Below are 26,208 nucleotides of genomic sequence, written 5' to 3' on the forward strand. Positions count from 1 at the left end.
TAGAACATCGCATAAACTTAGTTGATAAAGCAGCGACAAGGTTTGAGAGAACTGAATCCAATTTTGAAAGAGCTTCTACTGTGGGTAAAATGTTATCAAACAGCATCACATGCTACAGAGGAATCTTTGGTGAAAGTTAGAGTCAATTGACAAGGCAAACTTCATCATCGTCTTACTTTATGAAACTGCCAGCTACCCAACCTTAAGCACCCTTCATCTGATCAGTCAGCAGTCATCAACATCGAGGCAAGACCCTCCACCAGCACAAAGACTACGACTTGCTGAAGGTTCACAGGACGGTTAGCATATTTTAGCAATATTTTTTAATTAACGTATGTACATTGTTTTTTTAGACATAATGTGCTATTGCACACTTAACAGACAACAGTATACTATAAACATAACTTTTATCTGCACTGGGGAACAAAAACATTCATGTGACTCGCTTCATCGCAGTGGTCTGGAACCAAACCCACAATACTTACGAGATACGTCTGTAATTTATAAAGCAAGTCCTTAAAATGTGAAAGACAGGTGTTTGAGTTCCTTATTTTAGGTAAAACCTCAGCTTAAGTTCAGTTTTACATGGCTATTAATTTCCCTCAAGTTCTGTAACTTAAAGATTTAATAGCTGTTCCGTAAACATTTGTAGAAAATAGATATAAGTAGTCCTAAACTGAGAGGTAATTCGATAGCTAAAATTTATACCTTGACCCTTTTTTAAAAAACTTTCTTGTTGTACTTTAGGTGAAAGTTTACAGACCAAATTGTTTCCCATTCAACAGTTTGTACATAAAATGTCCAATGAGACTGGCTGTATTACCCTCAGTGTGTCAGCACTCCCCATTTCCATCCTGGGCTCCCTGTTTCCTTTCATCTGGATTTTCTAGCCCTTGCTGCCTTCTCATCTTTGCTTTTGGGCAAATGTTGTCCTTTTGATCTCTTATAATTGATTGTTCTAAGAACACATTCCTTTTGGGTGTTACTGTTTCCTTTATGGACCTGTCTATTGTTTGGCTGAAAGGTGGCCCCAGGAATGGCTTATGTTCTAGTTCAGAAGGGTGTCTTGGGGCCATAGTCTCTGGGGTTCCTCCAGTCTGTCAAACTAGTAAGTTTGGTCTTTTCTGTGAATTTGATTTTTTGTTCTACATTTTTCTCCTGCTGTGTGTGGGATTCTGTCGTGATCCCAGCCGAGAAGTCAGCAGTCGTAGCCAGGCACCATCTAGTTCTGGTTGCAGGGTCATGGAGGCTGTGGTTTCTGTGGTCCATTAGTCCTTTCAACTAACTGCTCTTTTGAGTCTTTGGTTTTCTTTACTCTCCTTTGCTCCAGACGGGAAGAGACCAACAGCTGTATTTTAGATAGCTGCTCACAAGCTTTTAAGATCCCAGACACTACTCTCCAAAGCGGGGATGCAGAACGTTGTCTTTACGATATACATTGTGCCAAGTGATGGACATGTCCCCCAAATCTATGGTCCTTTATCCTTGGAGCCTAGGAACTTTGTCCCGTGAGGTGTTTGGTTATATCTGTGACTATGCCCTTGTGCACTCTATTGCCTCTTCAGTATACACACAGCACCTAAAATTATGTATGTATAAATATCCACAATCAAACTTATATCTGCAGGTGGGTTTCAGTCATTCTTAATCAACCAAGATCCTGGCTAGAAAGAGTATTTCTTCCTATAAAGGAAAATTTACAATGAGAATACCAGCTGATTTCATCACATATTCCTAAAACAGCTCAGACCAAACCACAATGCTGCTGCTCCCAAAGAACCCAAGTAAAACTGAGGATTTCAACTTGGAGACAGAGCAAGTACCCATCTATAAAATACCACTGAGGCACAGGGACTTAAATCACCTAATGAGAAAAAAATTCTCCACACAAAAACTCCGCACATAAATACAGTCCTCAAAATCAGAGTTTTCTTAAAAGCCTTTTATATCTAATGGCAGAACTCTGAAAAAAAAAAAGATGAAAAAAGGACTACGCATTTTTAGGTCAAGATCACAAGGTTAATTTGAGATAGTTTTGATTCACAGGGTCTCTTATTAACTAGCACCTATCATCTCATACAGCAAAGGTAAGACAGATGGTGTTTGGTCACTGCAGATGAAGAGGTCTAAGGCTCCTGTCTTGGTCATCTAGTGCTGCTATAACAGAAATATGACAAGTGGATAGCTTTAACAAAGAGAAATTTATTCTCTCACAGTCTAGGAGGCTAGAAGTCCAAATTCAGGGCGTCAGCTCCAGGGGAAGGCTTTCTCTCTCTGTTGGCTCTGGAGGAAGGTCCCTCTCATCAATCTTCCCCTGGACTAGGAGCTTCTCTGCGCAGGAACCCCAGGTCCAAAGTACGTGCTCTACTCCCAGCACTGCCTTCTTGGTGGTATGAGGTCCCCATGTCTCTCTGCTCACTTCTCTATATCTCAAGACATTGGCTTAAGACACTATCTAATCTTGTAGATCAATATAACTACCACTAATCCATCTCATTATATCATAGCAATAGGATTTACAACACATAGGGAAATCACATCAGATGACAAAATGGTAGACAATCACACAATACTAGGAATCATAGCCATGTTGACAGATATTTTGGGGGGACACAATTCAATCCATGACAACTCCTTAGAACACAGGATTCTGAGGTGAGGGCTTTTCTTTTTGAAAATGACAGCTAATATTAAACAAACATCTGCAAAGATTCAGATGACTGGAATCATGGAATATTTTTTTAAAGGTGGATGGGACCTTAAATATAATCCAACATGAGAACACCATAAAAAGGAAAGTGACTTGCCAAATGTCTCAAAGTGGAAGCAGCTTTGCTTCCTGCCAAGCTATACCTGTGATGGCTGATGTGAAGCAGATTTGTAAGCAGCATTATTGGGTTCAGAAGTAACCTTTCTGACACTGGGACTAGGCCTTCCAGACTTCTTCTAATGTGATTCATCATTGTTCAGATGAGGAAACTGAGGTCCAGAGAGCTGAATTTGCTTGCTCAGGGAACACAACTGTTTACAAGCAAAGCTGAGGCTAGAAAGGAGCAAGCTATTGCTCTGCAAATAAATGGCTATTTTTCTCTGCCATTTCCAGAATGTCAGCTGCCAGATTTACACACCCCAGACATGATATTAGAAGATCCTTCTCTGGAGAAGCTCAACTGACCCAGAGAAAAGTCCTGTAGATACTAACGTTGTTTGGTGCATCCAACAGTTGACTAGTTAGCCAGTAAGGTGCGGCCCATCAACCTGTAACAACCCACACAAAACCATCCAATCAAATGGATACAGAGGGTTTCCAATAAGTTTATTTTGTGCCTTTTATTAAAACTATATAACCTACATTTGAGAAATGCCTTGGGCATGAAGTACTTAAGCCAAAAGAACTAACTCAAAAATGGAATTCAGAAGAAACATGGAATGGCATAAGAAAACTTTAAAGGAATTGTATGATTCCACTTATTTGAAATATCTAGAATAGGCAAATTCATAGAGACAGAAAGTAGATTAGAGATTACCAGGGGCTGGAGGAGAAAATAAAGGGGAGTGATTGCCGAATGGGTACAGTTTCTATTTGGTATGATGAAAAGTTTTGGAGATAGATAATGGTGATGGCTGCATAACAATGTGAATATACTTAATGTTACTGAACTGTACACTTAAAAATGGTAAAATGGAGGCATGGCCAAGAAGGGGGAGTAGTCAGACGCTTCCGGTCATCCCTCTTACAACAAAGACCCGGAAAACAAGTGAAATGATTATATTTACAACAAACCAGAAGCCCTGAACATCAAAGGCAAAGTTAGACAACGGACTGAGTGGCAGGCGGAGGGAGAAACAGTTCAGAAGCAGAGAGAAGTTGCCGGACCTGAATCACGGGGAACCCTCAGGCACCATTCCCGGGAGCAACTGCAGTGGGCTGACGGTAGCATTCGGCCACAGTCTCCTCAGGGAGAAACAGCCAACCAAACAGCCTATTCACACCTCTGGAGCCAGAGAAGAACAGCGCTTTTGGCAAAAGCTAAATACTTGTGTATATTTTACCACACTCCCAGCCCCAAAACCAGCTTCAGTGGCTGTCAATCTCCCTGGGCCTGAGATAATTCCTGCTGAGTGTCCTGAGCCATTCTCCCAGCCTTGGAGAAAGAAAAAATTCACAATTAGGGGAAAAGATAATCTGCCAGCTCCTCTAACCTGGTGAGTTCAGGAGAGAAGCAGCTTCTGTCCGGGCATAAATGGTCCATGGACTTTGAAAAACTTTACGCCTGGAATGGACCTGTGTGGGCCTATTTCAGGAGAATAGGTCCTTGTTGGCAGACTGCAACTGTTTCAGCTGTGCAGTGGAAAGGTGGGTGTTTGATGTTTGACACTGCTTTGCCTATTAAACAGGGTCCTCACCCTACCCACATCATGGTCCTATGGACTGGTGGCCCCACCCACATCACCCAGCCACCCGCAACAGGGGTCCAAGAATAACTGGTACCTCCCAGTCTTTACAACCAAAAGCATTGGGTGCCCACGGTCCATCTGCAGAACTCACCCACCTGTGCACTCTAGGGAAGAGGAACACGTTTTCCTCACAGACATTTGGGGGATGGCTGTCGGCCCGCTACCTTGCTCAGAGCGTAACCCCTGCGGCAACCAAATACCTACACCTACACCAATTACCCCTGCCCCTCTAAGACTGTAGGACAGAGCCTGTACCACACACTTGATGACCAACTACCTGACCACTCGAGGAGAATCCATACAAGAAAAGTGAATGGATTCTTAGGCTTATATACCTGACAACAGCTCTAGCCATCTGGTGACAGGACATTTGAGCTTCAAAGGTGAAAATAATCAAGCTAGCTCACTCAAGCAACCCATTTGGGCATATCAAAACATAACAAAGCAAGAAACTAGGATACAGTAAGCAAACATAAAATAAACTAATATAATAAATTATTGATGGCTCAGAGACAACATCAAATCACATTAAGAAGCAGACCATGATCACTTCAGCAAGCTCTCAAAACAGAATCAAGGGATCTTCTGGATGAAGGTGCCTTCAAGGAATTACCAAATATGGAATACAAAAGATTAATACACAGAACTCTTCAAGACATCAGGAAGATCAGGCAATATGTAGAACAAGCCAAGGAACACACAGATAAAGTAGCTGAAGAAATTAAAAACGTTATTCAAGAACATAATGAAAAATTTAATAAGCTACAAGAATCCACAGAGACAGAAATCAGAAATTCAGAAGATTAACAGTAAAATTACAGAATTAAACAACTCAATAGGAATTCAGAGGAGCAGAACAGTGGAAGTGGAAGGCAGAATTAATGGCACGTGGCACCAATATATTTGAAGAAAAATCAGATAAAATAATTTAAAAAAATGAAGAAACCCTAAGAATCATGTGGGACTCTATCAAGAGAAATAACCTATGAGTGATTGGAGTACCAGAACAGGGAGGGATAACGGAAAATACAGGGAGAACTGTTGAAGATTTGTTGGCAGAAAACTTCCCTGATATCCTGAAAGACGAGAAGATATCTATCCAAGATGCTCATCAAACTCCACATAAGGTAGATTTCAAAAGAAAGTCACCAAGACACATTACAATCAAACTTGCCAAAACCAAACATAAAGAGAGAATTTTAAGAGCAGCTAGGGATAAACAAAAAGTCACCTACAAAGGAGAGTCAACCAGAATAAGCTCGGACTACTCGGCAAAAACCATGCAGGCAAGAAGGCAATGGGATGACTTATATAAATCAATGAAGGAAAAAAATTGCCAACCAAGAATCATATATCCAGCAAAACTGTCTCTCAAATATGAAGGCGAAATTAGGACATTTCCAAATAAATAGAAGTTTAGGGAATTCGTAAAAACCAAACCAAAACTACAAGAAATACTAAAGGGAGTTCTCTGGTTAGAAAATTAATAATATCAGATACCTACCCAAGGCTAGAACACTGGACAGAGCAACCAGATGTCAACCCAGTTAGGGAAATCACAAAAATAAATCAAGATTAAAAAAAAAGTTCAAAACAGGGAAACAGCGATGTCATTATGTAAAAGAAAACAACATTAAAACAATTAAAGAGGGACTAAAAAATGTAGTCATACGTCTTTCATATGGAGAGGAAGACAAGGTGATACAAAGAAATAAAAGTTAGGTTTAAACTTAGAGAAATAGGGGTAAATATTAACGTAACCACAAAGGAAACTAACAATCCTACTCACCAAAATAAAATACAAGAAAAAAATAACCAGCAGAAACAAAATCGACAACAAATAAGAGGGAGAGACAATATGTAAAGATAAAATACTCAGCACAAAAAATTAAGTGGAACAAGAAACTGTCAACACCACACCAAAAAAAGACAATAAAACGACAGCACTAAACTCATACCAATCCATAATTACACTGAAATGGACTAAATGCACCAATAAAGAGACAGAGAGTGGCAGAATGGATTAAAAAAAACACGATCCGTCTATGTGCTGCCTACAAGAGACACACCTTAGACTTAGAGACACAAACAACCTAAAACTCAAAGGATGGAAAAAAATATCTCAAGCAAACATCAATCAAAAAAGAGCAGGAGTGGCAATATTAATTTCTGACAAAATAGATTTTAAAGTTAAAACCACTGCAAAGGATAAGGAAGAACACTATACAACGATTAAAGGGACAATACACCAGGAGGATATAACCATATTAAATATTTATGCACCCAATGACAGGTCTGTAAGATACATAAAACAAACTCTAACAGCATTGAAAAGTGAGATACACAGCTCCACAATTATAGTAGGAGACCTCAACACACCACTTTCGGTGAAGGACAGGACATCCAAAAAGAAGCTCAATAAAGACACAGAAGATCTAAGTGCCACAATCAATGAACTTGACCTCATAGACATATACAGAACACACCACCCAACAGCAGCCAAGTATACTTTCTTTTCTAGTACACGTGGAACATTCTCTAGAATAGACCACATATTAGGTCATAAAGCAAGCCTTACCAGAATCCAAAACATGGAAATACTACAAAGCATCTTCTCTGACCATAAGGCCATAGAAGTGGAAATCAATAACAGAAAAAGCAGGAAACTGAACAATATGCTGCTCAAAAAAGACTGCGTTATAGAAGACATGAAGGATGGAATAAAGAAATTCACAGAATCTAATGAGAATGAAAACACTTCCAATCAAAATCAATAAATGCACACATACAAAAAAAAGGGCCAAAATCAAAGAATTATCCCTACAACTTGAACAAATAGAAAAAGAGCAATAAAAGAAACCCTCAGGCACCAGAAGAAAGCAAGTAATAAAAACCAGAGAAAAATTAAATGAAATAGAGAACAGAAAAATAATTGAGTTAACAAGACCAAAAGCTGGTTCTCTGAAAAAATTAACAAAATTGATAAACCACTGGCCAAACTGATAAAAGAAAAACAAGAGAGGAAGCCAATAACCTGAATAAGGAATGAGATGGTCCATATTACAATAGGCCCAAATGAAATTAAAAGAATCATATCAGATTACTATGAAAAATTATACTCTAACAAATTTCAAAACCTACAAGAAATGGATGAATTTCTAGAAACACACTACCTACCTAAGCTAACACAAGCAGAGGTAGAACAACTAAATAAACTCATAACAAAAGAAGAGATTGAAAAGGTAATTAAAAAACTCCCAACAAAAAAAAAAGCCCTGGCCCGGACAGCTTCACTGGAGAGTTCTAAAGAACTCTCAGAGAAGAGTTATCACCACTACTACTAAAAGTATTTCAGAGCATAGAAAAGGACGAGTACTCCCAAACTCATTCTATGAAGCCAGCATACCCCTGATACCAAAAGCAGGTAAAGATACCACAAAAAAAAAAAAAAAAAAAAAATTACAGACCTACATCCCTCATGAACTTAGATGCAAAAATCTTCAAAATTCTAGCCAATAGCATTCTACAACATATCAAAAAAATAATTCACCATGACCAAGTGGGATTCAAACCAGGAATGCACGGATGGTTCGACATTAGAAAAACAAAATAATCTCTCATATTAATAAAAGACAAGAACCACAAGATCTTATTGATGCAGGAAGGCATTTGACAAAGTTCAACACCAATTCATGATAAAAAACCTCAGCAAAATAAGAATAGATGGAAAATTCCTCAACATAATAAAGGGCATTTATACAAGGCCAACAGCTAACATCACCCTAAATGGAGAGACCCTGAAAACATTCCCCTTGAGATCAGGAACCAGAAAAGGATGCCTTTATCACCACTCTTGTTCAATATTGTGCTGGAGGTCCTAGCCAGAGCAATTAGGCTAGATAAAGAAATAAAGGGCATCCAGGTTGGTAAGGAAGAAGTAAAAGTATCTCTATTTGCTGATGACATGATCTTATACACAGAAAACCCTAAAGAATCCTCAAGAAAACTACTGAAACTAACAGAAGAGTTCAGCACAGTATCAGGTTACAAGATAAACACACAAAAATCAATTGGATTCTACTACACTAACAAAAAGAACATTAAAGAGGAAATCACCAAATCAATACCATTTACAGTAGCCCCCAAGAAGAGAAAATACTTAGGAATAAATCTTACCAGAGACATAAAAGACCTTTACAAAGAAAACTACAAGACACTACTTCAAGAAACGAAGAGAGACCTACATAAGTGGAAAAACATACCTTGCTCATGGATAGGAAGACTTAACATTGTAAAAACATCTATTCTACCAAAAGCCATCTATAGATACCGACCCAAATTCCAACGACATTTTTTAATGAGATGGAGAAACAAATCACCAACTTTTTTTTTCTTATGGAAGGGAAAGAGGCCCCAGGTAAGCAAAGCATTACTGAAAAAGAACAACAAAGTGGGAGGCCTCACTCTACCTGATTTTAGAACCTATTATACTGCCATAGTAGTCAAAACGGCCTGGTACTGGTACAACAACAGATACATAGACCACTGGAACAGAATTGAGAATCCAGACATAAATCCATCCACATATGAGCAGCTGATATTTGACAAAGACCCAAAGTCAGTTAAATGGGGAAAAGAAAGTCTGTTTAACAAATGGTGCTGGCATAACTAGATATCCATCTGCAAAAAAATGAAACAAGACCCATACCTCACACCACACACAAAAACTAACTCAAAATGGATCAAAGACCTGAACATAAAATCTAAAATGATAAAGATCATGGAAAAAAAATAGGGACAATGCTAGGAGCCCTAATACTTGGCATAAAAAGTATACAAAACATTACTAACACTGCAGAAACACCAGACGAGAAACTAGATAACTGGGAGCTCCTAAAAATCAAACACCTATGCTCATCCAAAGTCTTCACCAAAAGAGTAAAAAGATTACCTACAGACGGGGAAACAGTTTTTACCTATGACATTTCCGATCAGCGTCTGATCTCTGAAGTCTACATGCTACTGCAAAAACTCAACAACAAAAAGACAAATAACCCAATTAAAAAATGTGCAAAAGATATGAACGGACACTTCACTAAAGAAGACGTTCAAGTAGCTAACGGGTACATGAGAAAAACACGAAATAATAAATGTGGGAGGTGTTGCGGAAAGACCGGAACACTTATACACTGCTAGTGGGAATGTAAAATGGTACAACCGCTTCGGAAATCTATTTGTCACTGCCTTAAAAAGCTAGAAATAGAACTACCATACGATCTAGCAATCCTACTCCTTGGAATATATCCTAGAGAAATAAGAGCCTTTACACGAACAGATACATGCACACCCATGTTCAGTGCAGCACTGTTTACAATAGCGAAAAGATGGAACCAACCAAGGTGCCCATCAACAGATGAATGGATAAATAAATTATGGTATATTCACACAACGGAATACGATGCATCAATAAAGAACAGTGAAGAATCTGTGAAACATTTTATAACATGGAGGAATCTGGAAGGCATTATGCTGAGTGAAATTAGTCAGTTGCTAAATGACAAATATTGTATAAGACCACTATTACAAGAATTCAAGAAATAGTTTAAATGGAGAAGAAAATATTCTTTAACGGTTATGAGAGTGGGGAGGGAAGGAGAGGGTATTCACTAATTAAATAGTAGATAGACAAGAACTATTTTAGGTGAAGGGAAAGACAACAAAATACAGGAGAGGTCAGCACAACTGAACTAAACCAAAAGCAAAGAAGTTTCCTGAATAAACTGAATGCTTCAAAGGCCAGTGTAGCAGGGGCAGGGGTTTGGGGACCATGGATTCAGGGGACATCTAAGTCAATTGGCATAATTAAATCTATTAAGAAAACATTCTGCATCCCACTTTGGTGAGTGCCATCTGGGGTCTTTAACACTAGCAAGTGGCCATCTAAGATGCATCAATGGGTCTCATCCCACTGGGAGCAAAGGAGAATGAAGAACACCAAAGACACAAAGTAATTATGAGCCCAAAAGACAGAAAGGGTCACATAAACCAGAGACTACATCAGCCTGAGACCAGAAGAACTAGATGGTACCCGGCTACAACAACCAATGGCTGCCCTGACAGGGAACAAAACAGAGAGCCCCTGAGGGAGCAGGATAGCAGTGGGATGCAGATCTCAAATTCTCATAAAAAGACCAGACTTAATGGTCTGACTGAGACTAGAAGGACCCTGGAGGTCATGGTCCCCAGACCTTCTGTTAGCCCAAGAAAGGAACCATTCCCAAAGCCAACTCTTTAGACAGGGTTTGGACTGGGCTATAAGATAGAAAATGACACTGGTGAGGGCTGAGGTTCTTGGATCAAGTAGACATGAAACTATGCGGGCAGCTCCTGTCTGAAGGGGAGGTGAGAGGGCAGAGGGGGTCAGAAGCTGGCTGAATGGACAAGAAAATAGAGAGTAAAGAGAAGGAGTGTGCTGTCTCATTAGGGTGAGAGCAGCTAGGAGTATATAGCAAAAAAAAAAGAAAGAAAAACAAGGTGTATATAAATTTTTGTATGAGAGACTGACTTGATTTGTAAACTTTCACTTAAAGCACAAGAACAATTTTTTTAAAAATGGTCAAAAGTGGCAAATTTTATGTATATAGTTATTCACAACAAAATTAAAAAATTTTTAAATATATGGTAGCAGAATGCAGAGATCCCACAGAGGTTGAACTGAATCTAGCCAAAACTTTAGATCTAACTTTCAGATTACAGAAAATAAGAGGTTAGAAGAACAAGTTAAAGAACACCAAGAATAACCAATCATATAAAATAAAGAATGTGAGAAACTCAGCTGACCGAAAACTTTTAAGAGGTCAATAACATGAAAAAGAAAATCAAGTCACATATAAACCCATTACATACATGGGAAAACTAGAGAATATTTTGTTAAAGATAAAGACATAAATAATAAAATTATAAAGAAAAGCAACATAATGGTTAACACAAAATGGAGGACAGTTTACTGGAGAGGAGAATGCAATCAGCATCCATGGAGGCTTCTAAGGTATTGGTCATGGTCTATATCACAAGTTAAGCAGAAGGTATGCCAGTGTTTTTAGCTGTATTGTATATGCACTCCTTTGTATATATGATATACTTGAAAATGAAATTTATTTTATAGAACATGACAGTTGGGCAGGCATCCATGAAGCCATCAAAAAAAAAGTGTGGGAGCAGAATAAAGGCATATCTAGATGTGCAAATTCTTAGAAATTTTATCTTCATTCACCATTTTTCAGGAAGCTACTGAAGGATGTGTTGCCTGAAACAAAGGAATAAATCAAAAAAGAAGTTATGGAGTAGAGGCATTAGAAGTGCCAATATAGGAGAAGGATGAAGGGAATTCCCAGAATGGCAGCAAGAGAAGATCTCAGGACAGGAGGGGCTACCAGAGCAGACTGGGGCAGGAATGTGGAGGACTCTAGAAGGGACAGCTCCAAGGAAAAAAACCAAGGACCTAGCAAATTACCTGATAAATTTTACCATGTGAAAAACTCTATCAAGAAGCATTTTATATCAATCTATGTAATCCATCACATAAATAAAACAAAAGATAAGAATCACATGATTTTATCAATAGATGCAGAAAAGGCATTTGACAAAGTCCAACACCCATTCCAGATAAAAACTCCCAGCAAAATAGGAATAGAAAGGAAATTCCTCAACATAAAGGGCATTTACACAAAGCCAATGGCCAACATCATTCTAAATGGAGAGAGACTAAAAGCATTCCCCTTGAGAACAGGAACCTGGAAAGGATGCCCTTTATCACCACTCTTATTCAACGCTGTGCTGGAGGTCCTAGCCAGAGCAATAAGGCAAGAAAAAGAAATAAAGGGCATCCAAATTGGCAAAAAAGAAGTAAAAGTATCCCTATTCCTAGATGACATAATCTTATACACAGAAAACCCCAAAGAATCTACAAGAAAGCTACCGGAACTAGTAGAAGATTTCAGCAATGTATCAGGATACAAGATTAACATATAAAAATCAGTTGCATTCCTCCACTACAACAAAAAGAACTTTGAGAAGGAAATCACCAAATCAATACCATTCACAATAGCCCCCAAGAAAATAAAATACTTATATAAGTCTAACCAAAGATGTAAAAGACCTATACAAAGAAAACTACAAAATGCTACCGCAAGAAATGAAAAGAGACTTACATAAGTGGAAAAACATACCACGCTCGTGGATTGGGAGACTGAACATTGTGAAAATGTCAGTTCTACCCAAAGCAATCTATAGATTCAATGCAATGCTGATCCAAATTCCAAAGGCATTTTTTAACAAGGCGGAGAACAAATCACCAACTTCATATGGAACGGGAAGAGGCCCCAGATAAGTAAAGCATTACTGAAGAACAAAGTGGGATGTCTCATACTACCTGATTTTAGAACTTATTCTACCGTCACAGAAGTTAAAACAGTCTGTACAACTGGTACAACACATATGTAGACCAGTAGGACAGAACACACAGCCCAGATGTAAATGCATCCACCTATGAGCGGCTGATACTTGATAAAGGCCCAAACTCCATTAAATAGGGAAAAGACAGCCTCTTTAACAAATGGTGGTGGCATAACTGGATATCCATCTGCAAAAAAAATGAAACAGGACCCACACTTCACACCATATACAAAAACTAACTCAAAATGGATCAAGGACTTAAATATAAAATCTAAAACAATGAAGATTACAGAAGAAAAAATAGAGACAATGCTAGGAGCCCAAATACATGGCATAAATAGTATACAAACCATAACTAGCAATGCACAAACACCAGAAGATAAGCTAGATAACTGAGAGCTCCTAAAAATCAAACACTTATGCTCATCAAAAGAGTAAAAAGAGAACACACAGACTGGGAAAAAGTTTTTGGTTATGATATATCTGATAATGGTCTAATCTCTAAAATCTACAAGATACTATAACACCTCAACAACAAAAAGACAAATAACCCAATAAAAAAATGGGCAAAGGATATGAATAGACACTTCACCAAAGAAGACAATCAGGTGGCTAACAGATACATGAGGAAATGTTCAAGATCATTAGCCATTAAAAAAAAAAAAAAAAAACCTGTTCCCGTCGAGTCAATTCCGACTTATAGCGACCCTACAGAACAGAGTTCTGCCCCAGAGGGTTTCCAAGTAGTGCCTGGAGATTCAAACGATTGACCTCTTGGTTAACAGCCATAGCTCTTAACCACTACGCCACCAGGGTTTCCATTAACCATTAAAAAAGAAATGCAAATCAAAACTACAATGAAATACCAACTCATCCCAAGAAGGCTGGCACTAATCCAAAAAACACAAAATAATAAATGTTGGAGAGGTTGTGGAGAGACTGGAACACTTACGCAGTACTGGTGGGAATGTAAAATGGTACATCCGCTTTGAAAAACGATTTAGTGCTTCCTTAGAAAGCTCGAAACAGAAGTACCATATGATCCAGCAATCCCACTCCTTGGAATATACCCTAGAGAAATAAAAGCCATCACACAAATAGAAATGTGCACACCCATGTTCACTGCAGGACTGTTCACAATAGCAAAAAGATGGAAACAACCTAGGTGCCCATCAACAGATGAATGGAAAAACAAATTATGGTACATACACACAACGGAATACTATGCAACGATAAAGAACAATGATAAATCTGCGAAACACCTCACAACATGGATGAATTTGGAGGGCACTGTGCTAAGTGATATTAGTCACACAATGATGCTAGTGAGGAGTGAACTTCATGGTTCAAGTAGACACACAAGACTATGTGGGCGACTTCTGTCTGATGGTGAGATGAGAAGGAAGAGGGGGATAGAAGCTGGTTGAACGGACATGGGGAATACAGGGTAGAGAGGAGAAATGTGCTCTCTCATTAAGGAAGGAGCAGCTGGGAGTGCAAGGCCGGGTGTATGTGGCTTTTTGTATGAGAGACTGACTTGATTTGTAAACTTTCACCTAAAGCACAATAAATAAATTAAAAAAAAATTAGTCACAAAAGGACAAATATTGTATGAGACTTCTATTAAAAGAACTCAAGAAAAGGTTTAAACACGGAAAAAGCACTCTTTGATGGTTACAAGGGTGGGGAGGGAGAGGGAGGAGAATTCACTAGATAGTAGACAAGGATCAACTTCGGTGAACGAAAGGACAACACACAATACAAGGGAAGTCAGCACAGCTGGACAAAAACAAAAGCTAAGAAGTTTCCTGGACACATTCAAACACTCTGAGGAATGGAGTAGCTGAAGCTGGGACCTGGGGTCCACAGTTTCAGGGGACATCTAGGTCAACTGGCATAACAAAGTTTATTAAGAAAATGCGGAGGCGGGGCCAAAATGGCCGACTAGGTAGACGCTACCTTGGATCCCTCTTGCAACAAAGACTCGGAAAAACAAGTGAATCGATCACATACATAACAATCTACGAACCCTGAACAACAAACACAGATTTAGAGACGGAAAACGAACAAATATGGGGAAGCAGTGATTGTTTTCGGAGCCTGGAGCCAGCGTCCCAGTCAGGTAACCTTGGCGCCCGATTTAGGGCAGTGCCCAGGGGAGCTGACGGTGCAAACAAGGGGCACAGCCCTACCCCCCTGAACTTACCCTGGGAGGGGGCCCAGCCGGTTGGCGTAGGCGGCGTGGCGACGCAGCCGGTGGTAGAAGTCCCCGGGAGGCAGTGACTGGTCTTGGAGCTGGGAGAGCAGCGTCCCAGCCGGGGAATCGTGCCGCCGGGCATTTGACTGGGCGCTGTCACGGGACAAGCACGGGGAGCCACACCACTCCCCTGAACTAACCCCGGGAGGGGGCCCAGCCGGTTCGCGGAGGCAGCGCGGCGACGCGGCTGGCAGGACAAGAAGTCCCCGGGAGGCAGCGACTGATTTTGGACCCGGGAGTAAAGCGTCCCAGCAGGGGAACCTTCATGCTAGGATTTGGACTGGCAGCGGAGGATCTGACCGTGACTTCAGCGGGCCAGACCCCCGGGGGCAATCTCCACTCAGCCAGCACACATAGGCGACATGCCCCTCGGGAATCTCAGATAAAATAGTCATTCCAAGCAAGACAAGCAACTCTGGCTATATTCTGAGGTGCTACTCTCCTGTCTCTCTGATCCCTCCCCCACCCTCGCCAGGCGGCTTCATTAACATTGGAATTTCCTGAGCCAGAGGGAGAACGGCTCCGGCTCTGCAGTGGCTTTGCTTTCCTCCCCCCACCCCCTTTTTTTTTTTTCTTTTGGTCTTTTCCTAACCCACTCTTTCGGCCTGAGACAAGGAACCAAAAAAAAAACCCAGGGACCAAAAACCCACCCCGAATTGGACTAAAAACACAGAACCAGCTACAGCCAAGCATATATAATCCAAATCTCAGATTTTCACCCTTACAGGGAACAAGGTGGCGGTTATAATCCAAAGGCAATTTTGATAGGGATCTGACTGCATTTTTTTTTAGCGGATTTTCTGGAAAAACTAGTTTCCCAGTGATGGCTTGGAGACAGCAGTCCATATCAAACCATATAAAGAAGCAGACCATGACAGCTTCTACAACCCCCCAAACAAAAGAATCAAAATCTTTCCCAAATGAAGATACAATCCTGGAATTATCAGACACAGAATACAAAAAACTAATTTACAGAATGCTTCAAGACATCAGAAACGAAATGAGGCAAACTGCAGAAAAAGCCAAGGAACACACTGATAAAACTGTTGAAAAACTCAAAAGATTATTCAAGAACATAGTGGAAAAATTAATAAGTTGCAAGAATCCATAGAGAGACAGCATGTAGAAATCCAAAAGATTAACAATAAAATTACAGAATTAGACAACGCAATAGGAAGTCAGAGGAGCAGACTCGAGCAATTAGAATGCAGACTGGGACATCCGGAGGACCAGGGAATTAACACCAACATAGCTGAAAAAAAATCAGATAAAAGAACTAAAAAAAATGAAGAAACCCTAAGAATCATGTGCGACTCTATCAAGAAGGATAACTTGCGTGTGATTGGAGTCCCAGAACAGGGAGGGAGGACAGAAAACACAGAGAAAATATTTGAAGAACTCCTGACACAAAACTTCCCTGACATCATTAAAGACGAAAGGATATCTATCCAAGATGCTCATCGAAACCCATTTAAGATTGATCTAAAAAGAAAAACACCAAGACATATTATCATCAAACTCGCCAAAACCAAAGATAAAGAGAAAATTTTAAAAGCAGCCAGGGAGAAAAGAAAGGTTTCCTTCAAGTGAGAATCAATAAGAATAAGTTCAGACTACTCAGCAGAAACCATGCAGGCAAGAAGGGAATGGGACGACATATACAGAGCGCTGAAGGAGAAAAACTGCCAGCCAAGGATCATATATCCAGGAAAACTCTCTCTGAAATATGAAGGCGAAATTAAGATATTTACAGATAAACACAAGTTTAGAGAATTTGCAAAAAAAAAAAAACAAAAAAACCAAAGCTACAAGAAATACTAAAGGATATTGTTTGGTCAGAAAACCAAAAATATCAGATACCAGCACGACACAGGGTCACAAAACAGAACATCCTGATATCAACTCAAATAGGGAAATCACAAAAACAAATTAAGATTAATTAAAAAAAATATATATAACAGGGAATCACGGAAGTCAATATGTAAAAGATCACAATAATCATAAAGAGGGACTAAATACAGGAGGAATAGAACTGCCATATGGAGAGTGATACAAGGCGATATAGAAAAATACAAGTTAGGTTTTTACTTAGAAAAATAGGGGTAAATAATAAGGTAACCACAAAGAGGTATAACAACTCCATAACTCAAGATAAAAGCCAAGAAAAACGTAACGACTCAACAAACATAAAGTCAAACACTATGAAAATGAGGATCTCACAATTTACTAAGAAAAATGTCTCAGCACAAAAAAATATGTGGAAAAATGAAATGGCCAACAACACACATGAAAAGGCATCAAAATGACAACACTAAACATTTATTTATCTATAATTACGCTGAATGTAAATGGACTAAATGCACCAATAAAGAGACAGAGAGTCACGGACTGGATAAAGAAACACGATCTGTCTATATGCTGCCTACAAGAGACACATCTTAGACTTAGAGACACAAACAAACTAAAACTCAAAGGATGGAAAAAAATATATCAAGCAAACAATAAGCAAAAAAGGAGTAGCAATATTAATTTCTGACAAAATAGACTTTAGACTTAAATCTACCACAAAGGATGAAGAAGGACACTACATAATGATGAAAGGGACAACTGATCAGGAAGACATAACCATATTAAATATTTATGCACCCAATGACAGGGCTGCAAGATACATAAATCAAATTTTAACAGAATTGAAAAGTGAGATAGACACCTCCACAATTATAGTAGGAGACTTCAACACACCACTTTCGGAGAAGGACAGGACATCCAGTAAGAAGCTCAATAGAGACACGGAAGACCTACTTACAACAATCAACCAACTTGACCTCATTGACTTATACAGAACTCTCCACCCAACTGCTGCAAAGTATACTTTTTTTTCTAGCGCACATGGAACATTCTCTAGAATAGACCACATATTAGGTCATAAAACAAACCTTTGCAGAATCCAAAACATCGAAATATTACAAAGCATCTTCTCAGACCACAAGGCAATGAAACTAGAAATCAATAACAGAAAAACTAGGGAAAAGAAATCAAATACTTGGAAAATGAACAATACCCTCCTGAAAAAAGACTGGGTTATAGAAGACATCAAGGAGGGAATAAGGAAATTCATAGAATGCAACGAGAATGAAAATACTTCCTATCAAAACCTCTGGGACACAGCAAAAGCAGTGCTCAGAGGCCAATTTATATCGATAAATGCACACATACAAAAAGAAGAGCCAAAATCAGAGAACTGTCCCAACACCTTGAACAAATAGAAAGTGAGCAACAAAAGAACCCATCAGGCACCAGAAGAAAACAAATAATAAAAATTAGAGCTGAACTAAATGAATTAGAGAACAGAAAAACAATTGAAAGAATTAACAAAGCCAAAAGCTGGTTCTTTGAAAAAATTAACAAAATTGATAAACCATTGGCTAGACTGACTAAAGAAATACAGGAAAGGAAACAAATAACCCGAATAAGAAATGAGAAGGACCACATCACAACAGAACCAACTGAAATTAAAAGAATCATTTCAGATTATTACGAAAAATTGTACTCTAACAAATTTGAAAACCTAGCAGGAATGGATGAATTCCTGGAAAAACACTACCTACCTACCTAACACATTCAGAAGTAGAACAACTAAATAGACCCATAACAAAAAAAGAGATTGAAACGGTAATCAAAAAACTTCCAACAATAAAAAGCCCTGGCCCGGACGGCTTCACTGCAGAGTTCTACCAAACTTCCAGAGAAGAGTTAACACCACTACTACTAAAGGTATTTCAAAGCATAGAAAATGACGGAATACTACCCAGCTCATTCTACAAAGCCACCATCTCCCTGATACCAAAACCAGGTAAAAAAAAATATATATATATTTTTTTAAAGACATTAAAAAAAAAGAAAATTACAGACCTATATCCCTCATGAACATAGATGCAAAAATCCTAAACAAAATTCTAGCCGATAGAATTCAACAACATATCAAAAAATAATTCACCACGATCAAGTGGGATTTATACCAGGTATGCAAGGCTGGTTTAATATCAGAAAAACCATTAATGTAATCCATCACATAAATAAAACAAAAGACAAAAACCACATGATCTTATCAATAGATGCAGAAAAGGCATTTGACAAAGTCCAACACCCATTTATGATAAAAACTGCCACCAAAATAGGAATTGAAGGAAAATTCCTCAACATTATAAAGGGCATCTATGCAAAGCCAACAGCCAACATCACTCTAAATGGAGAAAACCTGAAAGCATTTCCCTTGAGAACGGGAACCAGACAAGGATGCCCTTTATCACCGCTCTTATTCAACATCGTGCTAGAAGTCCTAGCCAGGGCAATTAGGCTAGACAAAGAAGTAAAGGGTATCCGGATTGGCAAGGAGGAAGTAAAATTATCTCTATTTGCAGATGACATGATCTTATACACAGAAAACCCTAAGGAATCCTCCAGAAAACTACTGAAACTAATAGAAGAGTTTGGCAGAGTCTCAGGTTATAAAATAAACATACAAAAATCACTTGGATTCCTCTACATCAACAAAAAGAACATCGAAGAGGAAATAACCAAATCAATACCAGTCACAGTAGCCCCCAAGAAGATAAAATACTTAGGAATAAATCTTACCAAGGATGTAAAAGACCTGTACAAAGAAAACTACAAAACTCTACTACAAGAAATTAAAAAGGACATACTTAAGTAGAAAAACATACCTTGCTCATGGATAGGAAGACTTAACATAGTAAAAATGTCTATTCTACCAAAAGCCATCTATACATATAATGCACTTCCGATCCAAATTCCAATGTCATTTTTTAAGGTGATAGAGAAACAAATCACCGATTTCATATGGAAGGGAAAGAAGCCCCGGATAAGCAAAGCATTACTGAAAAAGAAGAAGAAAGTGGGAGGCCTCACTCTACCTGATTTCAGAAGCTATTATACAGCCACAGTAGTCAAAACAGCCTGGTACTGGTACAACAACAGGCACAGAGACCAATGGAACAGAATTGAGAACCCAGATATAAATCCATCCACGTATGAGCAGCTGATATTTGACAAAGGACCAGTGTCAGTTAATTGGGGAAAAGATAGTCTTTTTAACAAATGGTGCTGGCATAACTGGATGTCCATTTGCAAAAAAATGAAACAGGACCCATACCTCACACCATGCACAAAAACTAACTCCAAGTGGATCAAAGACCTAAACATAAAGACTAAACGATAAAGATCATGGAAGAAAAAATAGGGACAACCCTAGGAGCCCTAATACAAGGCATAAACAGAATACAACACATTACCAAAAATGATGAAGAGAAACCAGATAACTGGGAGCTCCTAAAAATCAAACACCTATGCTCATCTAAAGACCTCACCAAAAGAGTAAAAAGACCACCTACAGACTGGGAAAGAATTTTCAGCTATGACATCTCCGACCAGCGCCTGATCTCTAAAATCTACATGATTCTGTCAAAACTCAACCACAAAAAGACAAACAACCCAATCAAGAAGTGGGCAAAGGATATGAACACACACTTCACTAAAGAAGATATTCAGGCAGCCAACAGATACATGAGAAAATGCTCTCGATCATTAGCCATTAGAGAAATCCAAATTAAAACTACGATGAGATTCCATCTCACTCCAACAAGGCTGGCACTAATCCAAAAAACACAAAATAATAAATGTTGGAGAGGCTGCGGAGAGATTGGAACTCTTATACACTGCTGGTGGGAATGTAAAATGATACAACCACTTTGGAAATCTATCTGGCATTATCTTAAACAGTTAGAAATAGAACTACCACACAACCCAGAAATCCCACTCCTCGGAATATACCCTAGAGAAACAAGAGCCTTCACACAAACAGATATATGCACACCCATGTTTACTGCAGCTCTGTTTACAATAGCAAAAAGCTGGAAGCAACCAAGGTGTCCATCAACAGATGAATGGGTAAATAAATTGTGGTATATTCACACAATGGAATATTACGCATCGATAAAGAACAGTGACGAATCTCTGAAACATTTCATAACATGGAGGAACCTGGAAGGCATTATGCTGAGCGAAATTACTCAGAGGCAAAAGGACAAATATTGTATGAGACCACTACTACAAGATCTTGAGAAATAGTATAAACTGAGAAGAACACATACTTTTGTGATTACGAGGCGGGGATGGAGGGAGGGAGGGAAAAGGTTTTTTATTGATTAATTAGTAGATAAGAACTGCTTTAGGTGAAGGGAAGGACAATACTCAATACATGGAAGGTCAGCTCAATTGGACTGGACCAAAAGCAAAGAAGTTTCCGGGATAAAATGAATGCTTCAAAGGTCAGCGGAACAAGGGCGGGGGTTTGGGGACCATGGTTTAAGGGGACTTCTAAGTCAACTGGCAAAATAATTCTATTATGAAAACATTCTGCATCCCACTTTGAAATGTGGCATCTGGGGTCTTAAATGCTAACAAGCTGCCATCTAAGATGCATCAATTGGTCTCAACCCACCTGGAGGAAAGGAGAATGAAGAACACCAAGGTCACACGACAACTAAGAGCCCAAGAGACAGAAAGGGCCACATGAACCAGAGACCTACATCATCCTGAGACCAGAAGAACTAGTTGGTGCCCGGCCACAACCGATGACTGCCCTGACAGGGAGCACAACAGAGAACCCCTGAGGGAGCAGAAGATCAGTGGGATGCAGACCCCAAATTCTCATAAAAAGACCAGACTTAATGGTCTGACTGAGACTAGAGGAATCCCGGCGGCCATGCTCCCCCGACCTTCTGTTGGCCCAGGACAGGAACCATCCCCGAAGAGAACTCATCAGACATGAAAGGGACTGGTCAGTGGGTGGGAGAGAGATGCTGATGAAGAGTGAGCTAATTATATCAGGTGGACACTTGAGATTGTGTTGGCATCTCCTGTCTGGAGGGGGGATGGGAGGATAGAGAGAGTTGGAAGCTGGCAAAATTGTCACAAAAGGAGAGACTTGAAGGGGTGACTCATTAGGGGGAGAGCAAGTGGGAGTACGGAGTAAGATGTATGTAAACTTATATGTGACAGACTGACTTGATTTGTAAACGTTCAACTTGAACCTCAATAAAAGTTAATAAAAAAAAGAAAGAAAATGCTCTGCACTCACTTTGGTGAGTGGCATCTGGGGTGTTAAAAGCTAGGAAGCAGACATCTAAGATGCATCAATCGGTCTCATCCCACTTGGAGCAAAGGAGAATAAAGAAAACCAAAGACACAAGGAAAATATTAGCCCAGGAGACTAAAGGACCACATAAACCAGAGACTCCACCAGCCTGAGATGAAAAGAACTAGATGGCGCCCAGCTACCACCAACGACTGCACTGACAGAGAACACAACACAGTCCCAGATGGAACGGCAGAAGTATAGAGCAGAACTCACATTCGCATAAAACGACTACGCTTAATGGTCTGACAGAGACTTGAGGAACCCCCGAAACTATGGACCCCAGATGCTCTGTTAACCCAGAACTGAAACCATTCCAGAAGCCCACTCTTTAGACAAAGATTAGACAGGAGTATAAAATAAAAAACAATACACATGAGGGGTGTGCTTCTTAGTTCAAGCCAGATACATGAGATCAAATGGGCGGCTGGCACCTGGAGGCAGGATGAGAAGGCAGGAAGGGACAGGAACTGGTTGAATGGACACAGCATAGCCAGGGTGGGAGGGGGGAGTATGCTGTCACTTTGTGGTGATTGCAACTTATGTCACAATACAATATCTGTATAAATTTTTGCATGAGAAATTTACTTGAACTGTAAACTTTCACTAAAGCACATACACACAAAAAAAGCATTTTAGAGAGATGTTTGAAGGTATAGAAAACTCAATTAGATGTTTAAAAATAACTAAACTAATGAGGGGGAAAAGAAGAAAAAAAAGAGGCAATTGTTAATTCCAGAAGGGGAAAATGTAGTTCAATAAAGAAAATATAATCTCAGTACACCACTTGGCCCAGCAAGGAACAATATTCAAACAGTCATGATAATTCCACAAAAACTGAAATTGAATTATACTGGGAGGACAGTGAAAAGAAACACCAGGGTGACAGCGAGCCATAGATAAGGTCTAAAATTGATGAATCAAGAGCAAACAGTATATACTAAGAAATAAGGGGATAAATACTAGAAGAAACAGCTCAAAGAACTGAAATGAGCTCCCTCAGGTGGTAGGAGTTGGGGTAGGTAAGGAAGGAGGAAGTAAAGAACAAGAGACTGATAGCTTTTTGTTTTTTTAAATTTTTGCCCTATTTGATGTCTAAAACTATTTTAATCTAATACTTTGGTAAAAGATGACATGGGTAGCTTGTGAGGTAGGAAGCCACCTGTGACTAAAGTGCTCATACAGAGGTGGTATTTTTTCCCATGTTGTAGAAGGGATTCTTGCATTCAGACATATTCAAAAGCACTTACTGATAATTGGTATCAATCACTTTCACACACACTAAGCTAAGTATTCAAAGCAACCCCATGCAAATCATAAGTGCATTTTCAGAAGCAGCAGCTGAGGCTCAGTAAAAATACATGACATGCTGAGGGTCAAAAACCAATTGGCACACAGACTCAGATTCTCAGGTTCAGAGGCAATGTCACCTTGTCCTCCACACTAAACAGAGAAGTGGACAAAATTATTTCTAAGGTCATTTCCAACTCAAAGATTATCAATAATGAGATTCTAGAGGTACAGGGAGGGGAAGAGCTGACACTCCATCCTCCAAGCTCTCCGTTCAGTGCTTCTGTCTTCCACACGCTGGGGTTCAGTAATGGCGCCCTAGGGTCGTTTATTCAGGGCTTCACCTATAGGGTCGCTAGGAGTCGGAATCAACTCGACAGCAACAGGCTTGGTTTTTGCTTCGGTTTTACTTTCGGTTGGAGCACTTTCACGCAGACTTACACGCTCCTGTATTTTCTACTCACCTGTAATGCTTTGTTGGCTTCTTTTATATCTTCTATTTTAAGTTTTGATCTAAAAAGAGTAAAATAGGTCTAAATTTCAGGACACATTTTTAAATACAGAACACATAGTAATTCATTAGAAAAGTATTCATTTTTCATAGGATATAAAATTGTATACAGGATATGATACAAACGATCTTCTCTGCCTAGTAGGATTTTATATTTTCCTATATTTTCTCAGTATTCTAAAGCAAAATGTATGTTTTAAATTTAAAAACTTTTTTCAAGGAAAGAAATACTGGCATTTTAACATATTAATAACTGCATTTTTTTTTATGATTTATTGTAGGCTTACTATGTGCCAGGCACTATGTCCTTTGAATGTACAATCTTATTTTTCACAAAAACTTAATGAGGTATGCAGTCCCATTATTCCTATTTTGTAGATGAAGAAAGGGAGGCCTGAAGAGATTCAGTCACTTACAAGAGGTCACAGAGCTGCTAAGTGGGGTTGCTGGGATTCAAACCGTGGTCTGTGTGACCCCAGAGCCCACATGTTAAGTATTATGTACACTACTTCTCTGGCAGATGTAGATGTCACAGTAGCAACACTGAGGAAGATATAGTTTTGATATTGCCACTTGACTCTATCTGCTAGAGAAGATGTATGTATAACACTTAATGTGTGTGGAGCCCTGGTGGCACAGTGGTTAAGAATTTGGCTGCTAACCAAAAGGCTGGCAGTTTGAATCCACCAGGCACTCCTTGGAAACCCTATGGGGCAGTTACACTCTTAGAGGGTCTCTATGAGTCAGAATCAACTCAACGGCAATGGGTTTGGTTTTTTGGTTTTTACAGTTGCGACATCTGTCCACCTTTCAAAAATATATATGTTAATGCTGAAGTTAATAAAATCTACATTTTAAAAAGAAATATTTAATTATCTGTGATCCCACTAGTGCAATAATCTTCTACACATGTCTATGTGTGTATTTTAAATGAGATCGCTTTCTACATAGTGTTCCACAACCAGCTTTTTTCATTTAACGAATGTATTCTGAGCTGTTAACTGTTTAGAGCTATTGACTTGTTATTATCAGCCATGTCATTACATTAAATGGTTACATGGTACACTATGAAAAGAATATAAAACAGTTTATATACAGGTAGTCCCTGACTTATGAAGGAGTTCTGTTCCAATGACTCTGTCATAAGTTGGTTCTGATGTAACTCAAATGCCTCTTTTTGTTTTATTTTGTTTTTATTATTATTGTTTTTTTATTATCAGTATCTTTATAAATTCAATCTTTGAGCACGTGCAGCTGAACATCTGAGGACGGTAACATCAGCCAATTATAGATTGCAACACTGTATGTAATACGTACTACTAACAATAGGACGTACAAAAAAAAAAGCAGGTAGTCATAAGTGCAGTTTGCGGTAACTTGAATACGTCGTTAAGTCGGTGACTACCTGTAATTATTATCTATTGTTCAATTTGTTCATTAAAACATATGAATTATTTTTCTTATGATACTATTTAGAAATGAAATTACTGGATGAAAAGGTATATAAAATACTAACATCTGTGCTACCAACGGGAAACACTGGAAGCCTGCTTTGTCCTACAGACGTTCTTTGCTCCAAGACATAAAAACAAAGGGCCAGTCTTTTATCTGGCTCATACTAACCCTTATGGTGGAAATAATCAACATAAAACTATACACTGTAAAAATATTATTGACAGAATAATCAAATTTTCTTTGCTGAATTTACATCTATAAAATGTGCCCCAGGAAAACTGACTCTGGAGGAAAGAATAGTCACAAGAGGAATGGTTTAACTGTGCAATACAGAAAAATTGAATATGGAATTAAAGCCAAGAAAGCCATATGGAGCAGTGTTAGTCTACAATACATTGAGTTGCCACACATCAGAATCAACTCAATGACAATGGGTTTAATGGTATTCACTTCAGAAAATACTTCCCTTATGAAAATTGACTGGTGTTCATATGTTTCTGGTTAAAATATTTTTATTCATAAATACGGACTAAATTATGAGACATACTGCTAAACTATCCTAAAGAA

At 38.9% G+C, this 26,208-nt stretch overlaps 1 protein-coding gene across 6 annotated transcripts in view; it reads right to left on the reverse strand.

The window, feature by feature from the left end:
- The window catches only part of RUFY2 (RUN and FYVE domain containing 2), a 65,925-nt gene that overhangs the window by 3,452 nt on the left and 36,265 nt on the right, over positions 1-26,208 (reverse strand). For all 6 annotated transcript variants that reach the window (XM_010589172.3, XM_023546991.2, XM_003409296.4 and 3 more), the window contains exon 16: positions 24,140-24,188. In XM_010589172.3, coding sequence (XP_010587474.2) covers positions 24,140-24,188 — 49 coding nt within the window. Of the gene's footprint in view, positions 1-24,139; positions 24,189-26,208 lie in introns of those variants that run through there.

This window comes from Loxodonta africana, chromosome 16 (assembly GCF_030014295.1).
Source record: "Loxodonta africana isolate mLoxAfr1 chromosome 16, mLoxAfr1.hap2, whole genome shotgun sequence".
Lineage (NCBI taxonomy): Eukaryota > Metazoa > Chordata > Mammalia > Proboscidea > Elephantidae > Loxodonta > Loxodonta africana.